At 52.9% G+C, this 14719-nt stretch overlaps 1 protein-coding gene across 1 annotated transcript; it reads left to right on the forward strand.

Annotated features, from left to right (window-relative positions):
* The first annotated feature begins 6256 nt into the window (after positions 1 to 6256).
* HMGB3 (high mobility group box 3) lies at positions 6257 to 10867 on the forward strand. The gene is made up of 5 exons (XM_049767532.1): positions 6257 to 6331; positions 8112 to 8266; positions 8719 to 8858; positions 9467 to 9641; positions 9909 to 10867. The coding sequence occupies exons 2-5, from the start codon at positions 8117 to 8119 to the stop codon at positions 10050 to 10052; spliced, it is 609 nt and encodes a 202-aa protein (XP_049623489.1). The 5' UTR covers positions 6257 to 6331; positions 8112 to 8116; the 3' UTR covers positions 10053 to 10867.
* The last annotated feature ends 3852 nt before the right edge of the window (positions 10868 to 14719 follow it).

A 14719-nucleotide genomic window follows, 5' to 3' on the forward strand; every position in this document is an offset into this window, starting at 1 on the left:
GACAGACTGGTGCTGTGGGCTCACCCTTCGCAGTAAGGCAGTGCCCATTTTTGTGACCCACCTCCCCTCTGACCTTGCACTAGCTTCTGGTTTTGTTGGGACTCAACTTCTCCATCTAGAAAAGTTCACACTAGATGTCTTTTTCATGGAAAGTTTTGTGATTGGGGGGTTGGGTCACATTGGTCAGTGCTCAGAGGTATTCCTAGCTGTGAGCTCAAGTATGACTCCTGGTGGGCTCAGGGGACCATATGAGAGAGATGCTGAGGATTGAACCTGGGTCAACCATGTGCAAGGCAAATGCACTACCTGCTGTGTTATCGTTCCAGCTCCCCAGTTTTGTGACTTTTTTTAAATTTTGGGCTACACCCAGTGGTGCTTAGGTGTTACTACTGGCTCTGTGTCAAGACATTACTCCTGGCAGACTTGGGGGACGTATGGGATAATGGGGATCCAACTTGGGTCGGACTGAGTGCAAGGGAAACAACGTGCTGTACTATCTCTCTGGCCTTAAGTTAAGTGATTTGTTTTTGCCATGACATGCATTAGCCTGTTGAGAGGTGATCTGAGAACCCACCAGGAAGATTTGTATTAGTGGCGGCCTCTGCTGAGCTCATCACATAAGTACCAGCAAGATCACTGCACAAAAACTGGGAGGCAGAGTTGAGCCAGAATTTGGCCCTGTCCTCTCTAATCTGCCAACTAAAGCTTCCAGCAGCTGCGATCATCACTCAGCTTTTAGGATTAAAGGTGGGGAACTGGCTGGGTGCATTTCCCCAAGGCCACTGCACTGCCTCTCATCTCACCCAGGCCTTTCCTCAAAACTTTGAGATATTTGTACTTCTCACCAAAACAATGGTGCCCAACATCTCCCAATTCAGTCCCTTCAGATGTATATTTCATGTTTCCTTCTTGGTCCTAGCAGCACCAAGTCTTTTGTAAGGAGGGCAGTGGGTGCTATGAAAAGGCACAGGCAGGCAGGTACCCAGAGCTTCCTGGTTTTAAGAGTGCAACTGTTGTATTAAAGAGTCCTTGATGGTGTTGGATGGATGATGAGGCCATTCTCAGTATTGCATGATGCCTGAAGCCCCTACTGCGGGTCTGTAGGTATCTGGGTGATGACAAAGAAATGACCCACAGCCAGTCAGTAGAAGTCAGGAGACACGCAGCTTTATTATAAGGTCCTAACCACCATGTGCATATTTCACATGGCTTCTAGGCTAAACAGCCTCCTTGCACCCAACCTGTCTCCTATCTCTCCATCCAGCGCCCTCTTGCTGAGCCTTTTCTCCTCCCCTGAGGCAACCCCTTTGTTACCAACCATAGACCCCCCCAGATGTGGGTTGGTCTGACCATCAGGTAAGATAGACAGGAAGTCAGGGAGGGGTAATATGCAGTCAGAGTTGCTTGAACCTGCGAGCCTTTGTGTGACAAGAGGCTGTAATGTGGGGGCAAGAACCTCAAAGATCATCTGTACAGAGAATAAAATGAAGACCTGTAAGGTACAGAATTTTTTTCAGGGATTTCCTAAGACTATGGAAGGTGACCTAGAGTTGCAATTACGTCCCCATCAACAGAGGGTAAAATGGTCCCACCTGGCAATTTTCACCAGGGTGCTTTTCCTGGTGCCAGCTCTTTCCTGGACAGAAGCATGAAACGAAAAGGGCTTGTCCTTTCTGGGCTGTGACAGTACCAAATGCTCCACTGCAGATGCAGACACGGGCCGGAGGCTCCTCTAACTCAGGTCAGATGATGGGGTGAGGACGCCAGTGCCAGCAGCCAGGCCCATCTTGCCCCCACATGCCCACCCACCTGCTCTTATACTTTATACCCTCTGGGGCTATTCTTGGCACCCTCAGGCCTAACTGCCATGCACTGCTCACCAGCTTGGAGAAAATGGTTCCTACCCTCCCTGTAGCTCACCAAGGCCTCTCACAGCCAAGAGGTAGTGTCACGGCTTCTCTGGGAGAGGGGTTCAGAGGATCAGCCCCTGCTTTCTGCTATTTTTCTTTGTCCGTTGGTATTCTTTAAGCCAGGTTATTTTTCTTGTTTGGGTCAACAAAGCCCTATTGAGAGGGAAAGAGGGAACAGGTCTTCTACTATTCCAGACATTCAGTACTATCCCAGTACCACCCACCTGACTGGGTGCTTCCTTCTTCCGGGGTTCTGGAGGTTTTGTGGACCCTAGACCCAGTTGAGACACACATTCAGCAGGCAGCACCCCAAAGCAGCCCAATGCAGTTGAATAGCCACAAAGGAGGTGAGAAGGAGAAAGGCCAGTGGGGTGCTGGCAGGAGCAGGAGAGCAGGGAGAGGTGGGGTGGCCTGGTGTCCCTCTCTGCCACTGGACTCACAGACACACCCCAATCTCCAATTCATCTTTTCATTTCTGTTTTGGTTTGGTTTTTCATGGGGTGATGATACCTGACTGTACATACTCCTGGTGGTGCTAGGAGACCAATTGGAGTTCTGAGGAGGGTCACACATGGGTCTGTTTGTGCAAAGTTCGTGCCCTCTATCCTCACTCTTCCTTTTTAATGAGGGAAATTAGAACAGAAAGAGGGTGTGTGGAACATTTCTAGTAGTAAGTACAATGTCATTTTGAGGGTAATATTCTGCCCCCCCCAGTGCACAATATACTCTGGTCAGAAGCAAGAGAAGGCATTTGTACCTTGGAGCCTTCCAAGTGAGAATGTTGGCCTATTCAGTGCTCATTGACTCAGAGTGGGAGCCTGGGCCTTTACAAAGCTCTGAAGGTGTCAAGGGCAGGTGACCTGTCTGTCAGTGAAGAGCTGATATGTACCTTGACATGGGCTGGGGTCCCAGGGGAGAGAGAAAATCATACAGGGGGCTACATTTCTTTTGCTTCTGGAGGAGGCTGGCTTGGTGGGGCCTCAAGAATGCAACAGAGGAAGCTCTGAGGTATGTGATGATTAAAAGGCCCGAGGGTATATCCTCCAGAGTACAGAGTCAGGGGTAACCCCTGAGTACTGCCAGGTATAATATCACCCCCAAAAAGAAAAGCTGGGGTTTCATCTTTATTGAAGAATGAAGAGCCCCATTGAAATTTGGAGGGGTACCTAGCTGATAGAGATTAAAAATCCCCTTTTTCTTTCTTCCAGAGTTTTCCTCACTATGGTCTCTGGCTACCAAATAGCTCAGGTGATTTTGTGCACGAACTTGCCCTGGTTTGAGACCAGCCATAGGTGACTGTAGCCTTTCAAAGGGTTCTCAGAGCCTCCAGTGCTTCCTTTACTGCCTGGACCAGAATTACCTCAGAGCCCTTGACACAAGCATTTGAAGCAAACCTATGAAGCAAACTAACTGTCCTGGGGCCTGAGTCCAGGCCTTATTCGGGCCCTCCTTCCTGACTCTTTTTGTCTCTCTGTCTCTATCTAACTCTTTCTCTGGATTTGGGGTTCACATATGGTAATATATAGGAACTACTTCTGTCTCTGTGCTCAGGATCACTCCTGGTAGTGCTGGGGATCCTACCTGGGGTAAGCAAAGCATGCCCTTGGCAGGTTGAGCTCTCTTTCCTGTGCCTGGCTTGCATTCCAGACAGGACTTGAGCTTGCCTCTGGCTTCCCTGGGCCCACCAAACTCATCCTCATGATCACCACAGGTGCAGATAGGTCTTGAGTGAGGTAGGGTGGGTGAGAAGCACCTCAGGGGAGGATAGGTGGGTCCAGACTGGAAGTTGGGAGTGGAGCCCCAAACCCTGACCTCCTCCCTCCCTTCCAGCCCCACCTACCCTTCCCCTCATCTCCCTTCAGGGAGTCAGTAATCCCAGACAAAGTGAATTCAATTAGGGATTCACTTTGAAGGAGAAGTGTGCTAGGCCTATGCCACATCCAGGTTTCAGGGTCTGAGGGAGCTAAGTAGGCAGTGAGGAACGTCTCCAGCAGGGGCTCCTGATACAGGGTAGGAGGCCCTAGTGAACTCAGGAAACACAGATTTTTGGTGTGAAACATATGTTTGTGACAGGAGGAATGAGAAGCCATGGCAACTGTCTGTAGAACTCTGACATGCTTAGAGACGTCAGTGTCCAGTGCTGAGGAGTTCTGAGGCCGAGGGCTGTGACCGCAGGCTTCACATTCACATCAGTCGTGAACGTCATCGAAGGAGTAGCCCTGTGGGGAGCTGAGCCATGCCTCGTACACCCTTCATCCTGCGAGGTATGTACAGTCCTGAGTGCCTGGGGCAGGGGCAGAGCAACAGGGTGGGGCACGGGTGGACAGAGGGTTGAGGTGCTGACTCCCTCTTCATAGGCGGTGTCTTCTGACTGGGGACTGTTGGCATTTCTCAGATTGGCCTTCAAGCTGGTCCCTGGGGCGGGGGAAGGTTCGGGATGTGCTGTGTGTGTTGAGCATGGCCCATCCTGGTAAGGTGGACTGATGCTGAGCTAGGCCCTCTTCCATCTCCCATGTAGAAAGATCTGACAGCATTGAGAAACCAGGGGGCTCAGACCCTAATCCAATCAAGGGGTACCAACTTATGCTGGCCCAGGGGCAGAGGGAGTACTTGTGATAGGTAAGAACGAATTTGAGAAGATGCCTTCAGCCTGGAAAGGTGACTAGGTATGAGATGCAATGAAGTCTGTGCAGAATGAGGTGCTGGTTATATGTAGGGTGGTATCCCCCAAGGATCAGGATGCTGAAGAGGGAGGAATATGGGCACATCCCATGAGCTGAGGTCTTCAAGCACTCAGCTGGCTCTATTGGCTGGGCTCGAGAGTGGGCTAAAGGGGCTAAGGGGGCATGGATATCTGCATTCCTGATTATGATGTCCTTTGAGGATCCAGGACGGTGGCTGGAGAAATGTGGCCCGTCTCAGTTGAGCCTCTAATGCTGGAGGCCTGATGCTACTGTCCTTCGCGGGGGTCTGGCTTGCTCTGGCAATAGTGGAGTGGGGATGAGCAGCTTCATTCTGTTCCAGGTGGTGGTACTTAAAACAGGGAAGGGCTGAAATCTTGGGGTTTGGGGGGAAAGTACACACCCAGCTGTGCTCAGGGCTGAATCTGGCTCTGTGGTCTCTTTAGGGATCAGAGATGCCTCCAGGTAGGCTAGGAGACCCAAGGTAGGGCTGGGCATTGCACCTGGGTCAGTTGCATACCAGGCCAGTGACTTAGCAGCTGTACTGTTCTCTCCAGCTCAAGGCTGACATCTTGCAAGGCGCTGATGCGAACACAGCAGCATTTGGAATGGGACGCGGCTTCCCTCCGTGTGACTGGCATGTACAATGCAGGGTAGTTAGCAGACCTACTCAACCCTGCTTCTTACTCATTTCCAAGCAGGACTCCCAGTCGCGAGGCACCCCAAGTTCTCAAGCACTCCCCCCCCCGAAAATCATCCCTAGATCCCTCAGCACACCTTCCCATCGCTAAGCCAGATGTTCCAGGCCTTAGTGGCCAGAAAAGACAGAGGCAATTAGCATTTAATCACCTCAAGAACTCTCCTTCACCATAGGGTTTGTGTAAGGAGAGAGGGTCTGGGCTGAGGCAGTGAACAGGGGGGCTCCTGGAACCAACTAGAATTTCTCACGCTTTCAAGACTGGTGCTAAACTCGGCTTTCCGCATCTAATCCGCTGTTTCCGCACTTGCCGACGCAAATAGACTGTGGGCAACTGTTGGAAAGAGCTAGTTGCGGGATCACATTCCTTTTGCGCGGGGTCCGGAGCGAACCCCCAAAAGATTTTCCAGCGCCTGAACAGCTCAAAACCATTAGCTAAGTGCGCTGGCTTTGGCCCCTGAGGCGCGAGGGGTCTGGGTCAAAGAGGCCGAGGATCGGCCTTCCAAGGTCAGTCTGGGGAGGGTTCCCATGGCTGGGGAGCTGCTTAGGGGGATCAGAGGTCGGGACAGGCTGGGGTGTGTGTGTGTGTGTGTGTGCGTGCGGTGCCCTAGCCGCAAGTCAGAGGGGGCCCAGGGCAACTCAGCCCGCCTCGACCTCCATTTCTTCCCAAGCCAGAGCCCTGGCTGCAAGGAAAAGCAGGGCTCCCGCACCACTAAGTGAGTCCCTGGGCGAGCCCCCTGACCCAGCTAGGATCGCGGAGAAAATAGCAACCAGGCCGAAGCTCCGAGTCGGCGAGGTCCAGACGCGGGCCGGCGGGTTGTTGTTGGGTTTTGAATGAATGAGCCCAGCGGCCGCACCCAATGGGCGGCCGCGGCTGCTTAATATGCATGAGGGCCGCAGCCAATGGGCAGGCGAGGAGGCTGTTTTAAACGGCCGAGCCCGCTGGCCAATCAGGCGGCTCTCGTGGAGGCAGCTAGCGCGAGGCTGGGGAGCTGCGAGCGGCGCGTCGTGCCCTGCGCTGCCCAGACGAGCGAACAATACAGGTACGTGGGCTCGGCCCGGCTGGGCGCCGCGGCGGCTGCTCAACTTTCCGGGGCGCGCGCCCCGCCGCGGCCGCCTTGCCCGCCCCCGTCCCCGCGGGCTTGCCGCGCCGCTCCGTGCCCTTCGCCCGGTCGCCCCGCCGCGCGCCGGGGAGCCGTGGGGCAGGTGCGGCAACTTTTCCCCAGCGGGGGCGGCCGAGGCGGGCGCCCCCGCAGCCATCGCGGTTCCCCGGAGCCCCCCGCGGGCGGCGGCGGCGGCCCGGGACGGACGCGCGGGCGAGCGTGGTTGCGGCGCGGGCAAACTTCGCCGCAGTCAGTCCCCAGGCCGGCGCGGGGGCGTCCCGGCGGGCCCGGGGATTTGGGGAGTGGGTCGCCGCTGCGCCCCGGACCCCCTCCTTGCCGCCACCGCCACCGCGGCTAACATGGCCGGCGCGGGCCGGGCTCGGCGGGCACCGGGCGGCGGGGCCGCTGGGGCCTGGGCTCCTCCGGGCGCGTCATGGCTGCGCGGGCGCCTTTGTTAGCCCGACGAAGGCGGCCCGCGCCGCCGCTGGGGGGTCCGGCCCGGGGGGCCCCCGCGGCCGCCGCAGTCCCGCGCCCCCCGGCTGGGGCGGGGCGGCGGCGACGGCGGCGGCGGCGGGGCCCGGACCGCTTTGTTCGCCGCGGCGCGCGGATCAGCCATTTTAGCGAGCGGGGCTAGCAGGCTCGGGGGCGACGCGGGCGCCCCCCGCGGCCTCTTTTCGGGGCCACTTTGTTGGGATCGGGGCGCAGGCACGGCCGCGCGCAGGACCGGGCGCCCGGGGGAAGCCCTCCGCGGGGGCCGGGCTCGGCTGGGGCCGCCCTGAGCTCGGGGTGCCTCGCGGCCGCTCCCCCACCCCCGCCCCGCGCCTGCCGAGCCCCTCCGCCCGCAGCCCCCCGCGCCGCCCGTCCTCGGGGGGAGTCGATCAGCTTCGGCGATGACCTTGGGTGGGAGAAAAGGAAAAGATGGCGGGAAGCTGGGGGGGGGGGTGCGACGGGGCCCGCGACCTGTCGCAGCCGCGGCTTTTTCGTGGGAAACTTTGCAGAAAAGTCTTTTGCGGGCTGGACACGCACCTTCCTGCTTGCCGCCCCAGCCGGGCTCGCCTCGCCCTTTGGGTGTCCCCGCGCCGGTCCAGTAACGACCGATTTGCCAGCCACAGTAGCCCTGCTGGCAGCTCACTTGGCAAATCACCCTCTCTGGCTCTCGCTCCCTTGTTTTTAAAGCCATTTCTCCAAGCCCACACGCGTCAACAATAGCGCGATTGCCCTGGTCCTCGATTTTCCGCGGCGCTTTGCTGCTTAGCAGCGGCCAGGCATTATTTTGTGCACGGAAGGAATATGGGTTCAACGGGATAGTGAGCCCTAAAGTGGTTCCCCTGCCTCTCCCACAGACGTGTCCTACTCACGCCCTTCCCTACCTCGTGGTGCTTCTTAGCTCCCCCTGCCCCTAAATGCTAATTCTAAGTCGAATTGGGGCGCCCAGCCACCCCACTTAGATCAGTTCCATTTGCAGAACTTGAGCAGTAACTGGCGCTTCATGCTGGTCAAAAGTTAAATGACACGCGACAGTGTTGTCGATCTGTCCCGCCCACATTCGGGCTTTGGCAGCCAGTGGCATCAGACCTTTGGGGAAAAAGGGGATGTGCTTGTTGGTGTGGGAGGGGCCCTGTGTGTTTCATTTAACTCTGCCCCCACTCAGGCTTGGAACTTCACTCCTGGCTCTCTACACAGTCTCTCCGTCTCTCTCTAACACCCTCTCTCCTTACAGTCAAGATGGGTAAAGGTGACCCGAAGAAGCCAAAGGGGAAGATGTCTGCATATGCCTTCTTTGTGCAGACCTGCCGAGAAGAGCATAAGAAGAAAAACCCTGAAGTTCCTGTCAATTTTGCCGAGTTCTCCAAAAGGTGCTCCGAGAGATGGAAGGTGAGTAAATGTTGTGGGAGCTCCTTCAAGCAGTTCCAAGGTTCCCTGGGTAGGGGCTGAAGTCTGGTTTGGTCTCCATTTCTCACACAACTTTTTTTTTTGTTTTTTTTTTTTTTTTGTTTTTCTTTTTTTGGTTTTTGGGTCACACCCGGCGGTGCTCAGGGGTTACTCCTGGCTGTCTGCTCAGAAATAGCTCCTGGCAGGCACGGGGGACCATATGGGACACCGGGATTCGAACCAACCACCTTTGGTCCTGGATCGGCTGCTTGCAAGGCAAACGCCGCTGTGCTATCTCTCCGGGCCCTCACACAGCTTATTTTCAAGCCTGTGGTCCTTTGGTCTGTGAGCTGGTAGCATCTTCCGCCCTGGTCTGCCTGCCCGCCCGCCCGCCCGCCCCCTGCTTGCTTAGGTCCAACTGGTGGGGTGGGACTGAACGGGCCCTGTTTTTGCAGAGCATGTCTGGGAAGGAGAAGTCCAAGTTTGACGAGATGGCCAAGGCCGACAAAGTTCGCTACGACCGTGAGATGAAGGATTATGGGCCTGCCAAGGGTGGCAAGAAAAAGAAGGACCCAAATGCTCCCAAAAGACCACCGTGAGTGCTGGGGGAGGGGCAAGAAGAGCCCCTGGGGTGTGGAATATGCAGAACCATTGGTGCCTTGGGAATTTCTGGAAGGAGCCTGTGGGGGAGGGGGCCTCCAGGGCTTTGTGCTCTCTGATAGGTTGTTCAAGGGTTTGTGCTTTTTGAATTTGGGCTGGGGGTAGCCTTGTTTACCTCACTAAGGCGGGGGAGGGAGCCTCCATAGGTTGTTCAAGGGTTTGTGCTTTTCGAATTTGGGCTGGGGGTAGCCTTGTTTACCTCACTAATGCGGGGGAGGGAGCCTCCATAGGTTGTTCAAGGGTTTGTGCTTTTTGAATTTGGGCTGGGGGTAGCCTTGTTTACCTCACTAAGGCGGGGGAGGGACAGTTCCCCAAGGGTCTCTTAGATGTTCTGCAGGTGCTTCTCAAGCCTTCAGGGCAGTTCTACTGCTGCAATCCCCAGTGAGTTGGCAACATTGTGTTTGTTTTTAATGAGTTGTACTCAGTGCTGGAGGAAAAAGGGGCGGGCACCCAGTTTTTGTGTCTTTGGAGGAGCCAGGGCTGCTCCATCTGTGGGAGGTTGGGGGTGGGGGTGCGCAGTGTTGCTTGCTTTCTTTCTCCCAGGTCTGGATTCTTCCTGTTCTGTTCTGAGTTTCGCCCCAAAATCAAGTCCACAAACCCTGGCATCTCCATTGGGGATGTGGCCAAGAAGCTGGGGGAGATGTGGAACAACCTGAGTGACAGCGAAAAGCAGCCCTACAACAACAAGGCGGCCAAGCTGAAGGAGAAGTACGAGAAGGTGAGTAGGGCTCGGCTGGGGTCCCTCTACTGCCACATCCGCCCCTAGACCTAGACAAGATTGTCTTGGGGGAAGGGGGGGTCAGGCTGTGAATATTGGGGGAGTGCCAGGACCAGGATTGAGATTTTGCTTTAGGCTACTTGTTCACTTATTCCTGAGTTTCCATGACTTTCTGCTTCTTAAGAAATGGGGTGTCTCAGCCTTGTCATTCACTGCCCTCCCGAGAATGTCCCCTGCTTACTGCTGTGTTCCCCACTTTTCTTTCAGGATGTCGCCGACTATAAGTCAAAAGGGAAGTTTGATGGTGCCAAGGGCCCTGCAAAAGTTCCCAGGAAAAAGGTGGAAGAAGAAGAGGAGGAGGAGGAGGAAGAGGAAGACGAGGAGGAGGAGGAGGAGGAAGATGACGAATAAACCATCACCCCGTCTCCTTGTGAATACCTTAGTGTAGGGACCACCGTAGCCAACTGTTGCTCTCCTTAGATTTCATCACTCCGTCATGATCACATTGTAGTCTCAGAAGTGCTCTAGGAATTGTCAGTGGTTTACATGATGTGGCCAGGGGAGTCCAGAGCACCCTGAAACTGTATCAAAGCTGTACATAGTTCCCAACATTTTTCAAAAGAAAAGGCTCGTGTTCTCACTGTGCACTTTGCTGTTGGTATGACAAGGCATTTAAAGGTGTTCTCTGTTCTTTGGCATTTTCTTTATTACGGTGGTGTTAACTGTATGGTTCTTGGGTAGAAATCTTGAGTTCTCATCTGTACATATCTATAGTTTGTAAAAAAAAAAGTAAAAAAGCAAAAAGCGGAGACCAACTTGCTGCTTTGCGGTGTGGGGGCAGTGGGACAATGCCTTGTCAGGGAGGTAGCTCAGGGTGAAACTGCAGGCTGGACCCCTGGGCCCTTGGAGGGCATCCTTGGAGCAGCCCGCTGTCTGGTTGTGTATATAGTGACCTAGCGTTCTGCTGCCATTCTTAGCTGTGGAAAAAAAAGGGGGGTCAGCTGGCATGAGAAGTGTTGGGAGTTTTCTTTGTTCTGTGGGGTAGTTATCAACCTTATTCTACAACCATCTGTGGAACTCCTTATTGTCAGCAGAGCTGAGACTACTGCACCAATGAGAGTTCAGAACCTTCTGTACTAAACAATTTACAACATTCTGTTATTTTTTGTGTGTTTAGAATGCGGAGATGTTTTTGAAGTTAAATAAACAGTATTACGTTTTTCAAACCGTTCTCTGTAAATTGAGTCCTTTTCTGATCTTCAACAGTCTCGGGAATATCAAGCCACCCCCCACCCCAAAATCTTTTAGGTGCATAGTAACTGCTCGCCCCAGTGGAGCCACTACAGGAAGTGCTGTCCGGGTGGCTTGTGCTGAAGATGGCTGAAAAGTAGCTGTGATGATGAAGTTGAGGGACTGGTGGAGCAGGTTTCAGTGGTATTGGGGGGGGGGTGTATCCACATCTAGGCTGACTTAACTGTTGAGGCTTTAGGGGTGTTGGCAGAAGGTTTGTGCTTTTTGAATTTGGGCTGGGGATAGCCTGTTAACCTCACCAAGGGGGGAGGGGCAACTCCCCAAGGTTCTCAGATATTCTACAGAGTTGGGGAGCGGTTCCAATCCAGGATGACTATCAGGAGGTTCTTTGCCTCAGTTCCCTCAGTCACCTAAAACCCAACTCCCATCAAGCTACTTCTAGTCGAGCAGTACCAGGCATCTTTTGTTCCTCTAGGCCCAGGGGTCCTCAAATTTTTTAAACAGGGGGCCAGTTCACTGTCCCTCAGACCATTGGAGGGTCTGACTATAGTAAAAACAAAACTTAGGAAGAATTGTTATGCACACTGCATATATCTTATTTTGCAATGAAGAAACAAAAGAGATACAAATACAATATGTGGCCCCGCAGGCCATAGTTTGAGGACCACTGCATCATGTAGCAGACTATCACTTTGTTTCCCAATTAACTTTTGGTTGCTGTTCCCCCTCTTGAGGGCCCCCCTTCCGTAGCACACATCAGGGAGCAGCTGTTCTCTTTCAACTTCAAGGAACCAGACAAAGTGCTGGGCTCCTGTTGTCGGCTCCACTTTTTAGTGCCCACAGGGCAGGCCTGTAGGACATTTGCTAATGCCTGATGGCATTGATGGAGAGTAGAATGTTCTAGAAGCTCATTCAGCACAGCAAGGATACTTTCAGGGGTCCTTCGCATTGGTAGTGCAGGATTTTGTCTAGATTGAGGCCAGAGGTGGTGACCACAGTAATAAGTGGTGACAACCACTTGGAAGGTTGGGGTGTTTTATATATTACCTGCTTGGCGATAGACCTGGGGGGCTGTTGGCTGAAGTGATAGCACTTGAGCATTATGACAAGCCACAACATCAGAGAAAGCAGCTCTGGGAAGATTCTGGAATGCTGCTTTTGGGGGCAGCCTTGGCACTTTTGAATCACTGAACCCATTTTCTTTTTTTGTTTGGACTTTTTTTTTTTTTTTTTGGTTTTTGGGCCACACCCGGCGGTGCTCAGGGGTTACTCCTGGCTCAGAAATAGCTCCTGGCAGGCACGGGGGACCATATGGGACACCGGGATTTGAACCAACCACCTTTGGTCCTGGATCGGCTGCTTGCAAGGCAAACACCGCTGTGCTATCTCTCTGGGCCCTTGTTTGGACTTTTGAGCCACACCTGCTTTTGCTCTTTGCTCGGGGATCACTCCTAGCAGGACTCGGAACCTTATATGATACCAGGATTGGACCCAGGTCAGGCCTGTGTACTGTCCTCCCTACAGCCCTGATTTCATCTAGAAACATGAGACTCGTTTCCTTCTCCCACCATAGCTGTTGCTCCAAAAAGTTTCTTTTTATTTTATTTTGGTTTTGAGCCATTCCTGAACCTTTCAGGGGATTACTCTGACCTCTGCTTGGGTATAGCTCTAGATGGCGCTTAAGGAAAACCTATGTGGGGCCAAGGATCAAACTCAGGTCAGCATGCAAGGCCCAGCACTGCATCTGCTATTCTAGCATTCTGCCCCTCCACGTGTGTATCCAGTTCTTGAAAGCGACCTTCCTTAAAACTAACCATACCCCCACACTTGGTCCTGAAATTGAGCCAGGATCACTTGTGGGTCAGCCAGGCCTTGGGACCCGGGGAAGCTGCAGCCACCCAGCACTGTTGCCAACCTTGTCGGCATAGAGAAGCTCAGCACCTGGTCACAAAGGAGAGATTCTGTGCTTAGCTATGCCTGTTTATTGGGGCAATGACGTGCCATCCCACATGGCAGGCAAGGATAAGCAGGCAGCTCTCCTTCCACAAGAGCTGCACAAGTGGCCAGGCTGCTTAGCTTAAGTGATTTTGGATTAAGTGTTTGGTCTCAAAGAGACTCCAGTGGGGGCCATTTGGCCTGTTAGCTGCCTGCAGCAAGACCACTAATGTTTGCCCCCTGTCTCCAGGCTTCCCCTTTATACTGCAGTGGTGCCCTTGCTTCTCATATGCTTCGAGTTGTCACCACAAAAGGCTTGCGTCTGCTTCGTTGCTAGGCCTGCAGTATGTGCTTGTAATGCTGAACTGTTTTGCAATGGAAAGTCCAGTACCTGCTTTTTGCAGCAACCTCTTCCACCCCCTGGCCCATTATTAAGTGTTTCTTCTCCTTTGAAAAGAACAAGGCTGTGATGTACCAATTATTGTCTGTGTCTCCCGTGTGTCTGCTCTTGTCACAAATGTATTTGGGCACGTTAGATGCATTCATTTTCTGTAATAAAGTTTCTTAATCAGTCTTCCCAAAAAGTAATCAGTGGGGCCGCCTGCAATCTGTTTGAGATACAGAAACTCTGTATTTCTGGCTGATTATAATCAAGGTTTGAGAAGTACAAGGTTTCCTCTAGCCACAGATGAGAACTCGTGGAAAGATACCATCAGAAAAAGGCAGCGGTGAGCCTGGAGCAATAGTACAGCAGGTTGCCTTGTAGGGGCCCAGCCCAGGCTCAATGTGGCATCCCACAGGGTCCCCAAGCCCCCCCAGGAGTAATTCCAGAGTGCAGGAGTAACCCCCTAAACATTGTGCGTAGCCTCCCAAAACAAAACAAAAAAGGGCAGTGTTAAGCTCTTGTGTTCTGCTTATAGAAGTGAGGGTGCTAATGGGTGTTGGGGGGAGCTGGGAAAGGGACCAAGGGACTGTGGTGGAGGAACAGAGACAAGTGGTAGGTGTAATACAGTAACATATATACCTAAGACCTGAGTATTGGTACTGTTAGGGCCCACATTCAGTCAAAAGAAGGTCAGTGTGAAGGCCCCCTGAGCCCAGGGGCTTTCAGACAAAGGGTGCAGGGCGAGGTGGTTCTGTAGCAGGATAGGCAGTTTGGACATTGCTAAGGATCTGTTTTTGAGAATGTCCTGCCATCCGAACACCCTGAGGCCTGGAGTTAAGATAGCAGGCAGAGTGCCAGGCCCAATGAAAAGTTTTGCATGACATTCCTGGAGGGGCACTGACTAATATTGGCCCCTGTTTAATTTCCAGCTGAGGACATTTTCCCTGCCAGCGAGCCAGGTTGGCGCTCCCTCCCCCACTTCAACCAGAATAGATCCCGCTCCCCTTTCATAATGAACATTTTAGATTTATTTTTAAAGCTTTTTATCTGATAAGTGACTGGGTCACAATATTGACTAAATAAAACGGGATAAAAAGCCCCTACCTCAAGAGGTCTATCCAAGTGTTTGTTAAAATTAAAACACCCTTTCACAATAAAAGAAATCACTCAGAAAATTGGAACCAGGAGGAGTCTTCCTCAGGAAGCCGGCAGCTAATAAACTCAAACCCCGCCTTCAGTTCAGGGAGAAAACCCCATGTGTGGCGTATCTATTCATTATTGTACTAAAAGTTCTAGCCAAGACAATTAAGTAAGAAAAAGCATCCAGACTGATAGCTATTTGCAGACGACACGATCTTTTTATAGATAATCTCAAAGTTCCAAATAAAACGCAGAATAAATGAGTTCAGCAAAAGTTGAGTGGTAACGAGCACTTGACTATACAAAAGTTGCTATATTTGTGTATTTCTGAACCATTTTTGACAAACAAGATGCCGTTTACAATAGC

The sequence above is a fragment of the Suncus etruscus genome, chromosome X (genome assembly GCF_024139225.1).
Source record: "Suncus etruscus isolate mSunEtr1 chromosome X, mSunEtr1.pri.cur, whole genome shotgun sequence".
NCBI classification, from domain to species: domain Eukaryota; kingdom Metazoa; phylum Chordata; class Mammalia; order Eulipotyphla; family Soricidae; genus Suncus; species Suncus etruscus.

What these genes read in the sequence shown, in the direction of transcription:
- HMGB3 (XM_049767532.1), top strand. Translation starts at nt 8,117, where the DNA reads ATGGGTAAAGGTGACCCGAAGAAGCCAAAGGGGAAGATGTCTGCATAT. An exon ending in GGTGCTCCGAGAGATGGAAG is followed by an intron (nt 8,267 to 8,718) that starts GTGAGTAAATGT and finishes CTGTTTTTGCAG; the next exon opens with AGCATGTCTGGGAAGGAGAA. An exon ending in TGAAGGAGAAGTACGAGAAG is followed by an intron (nt 9,642 to 9,908) that starts GTGAGTAGGGCT and finishes CTTTTCTTTCAG; the next exon opens with GATGTCGCCGACTATAAGTC.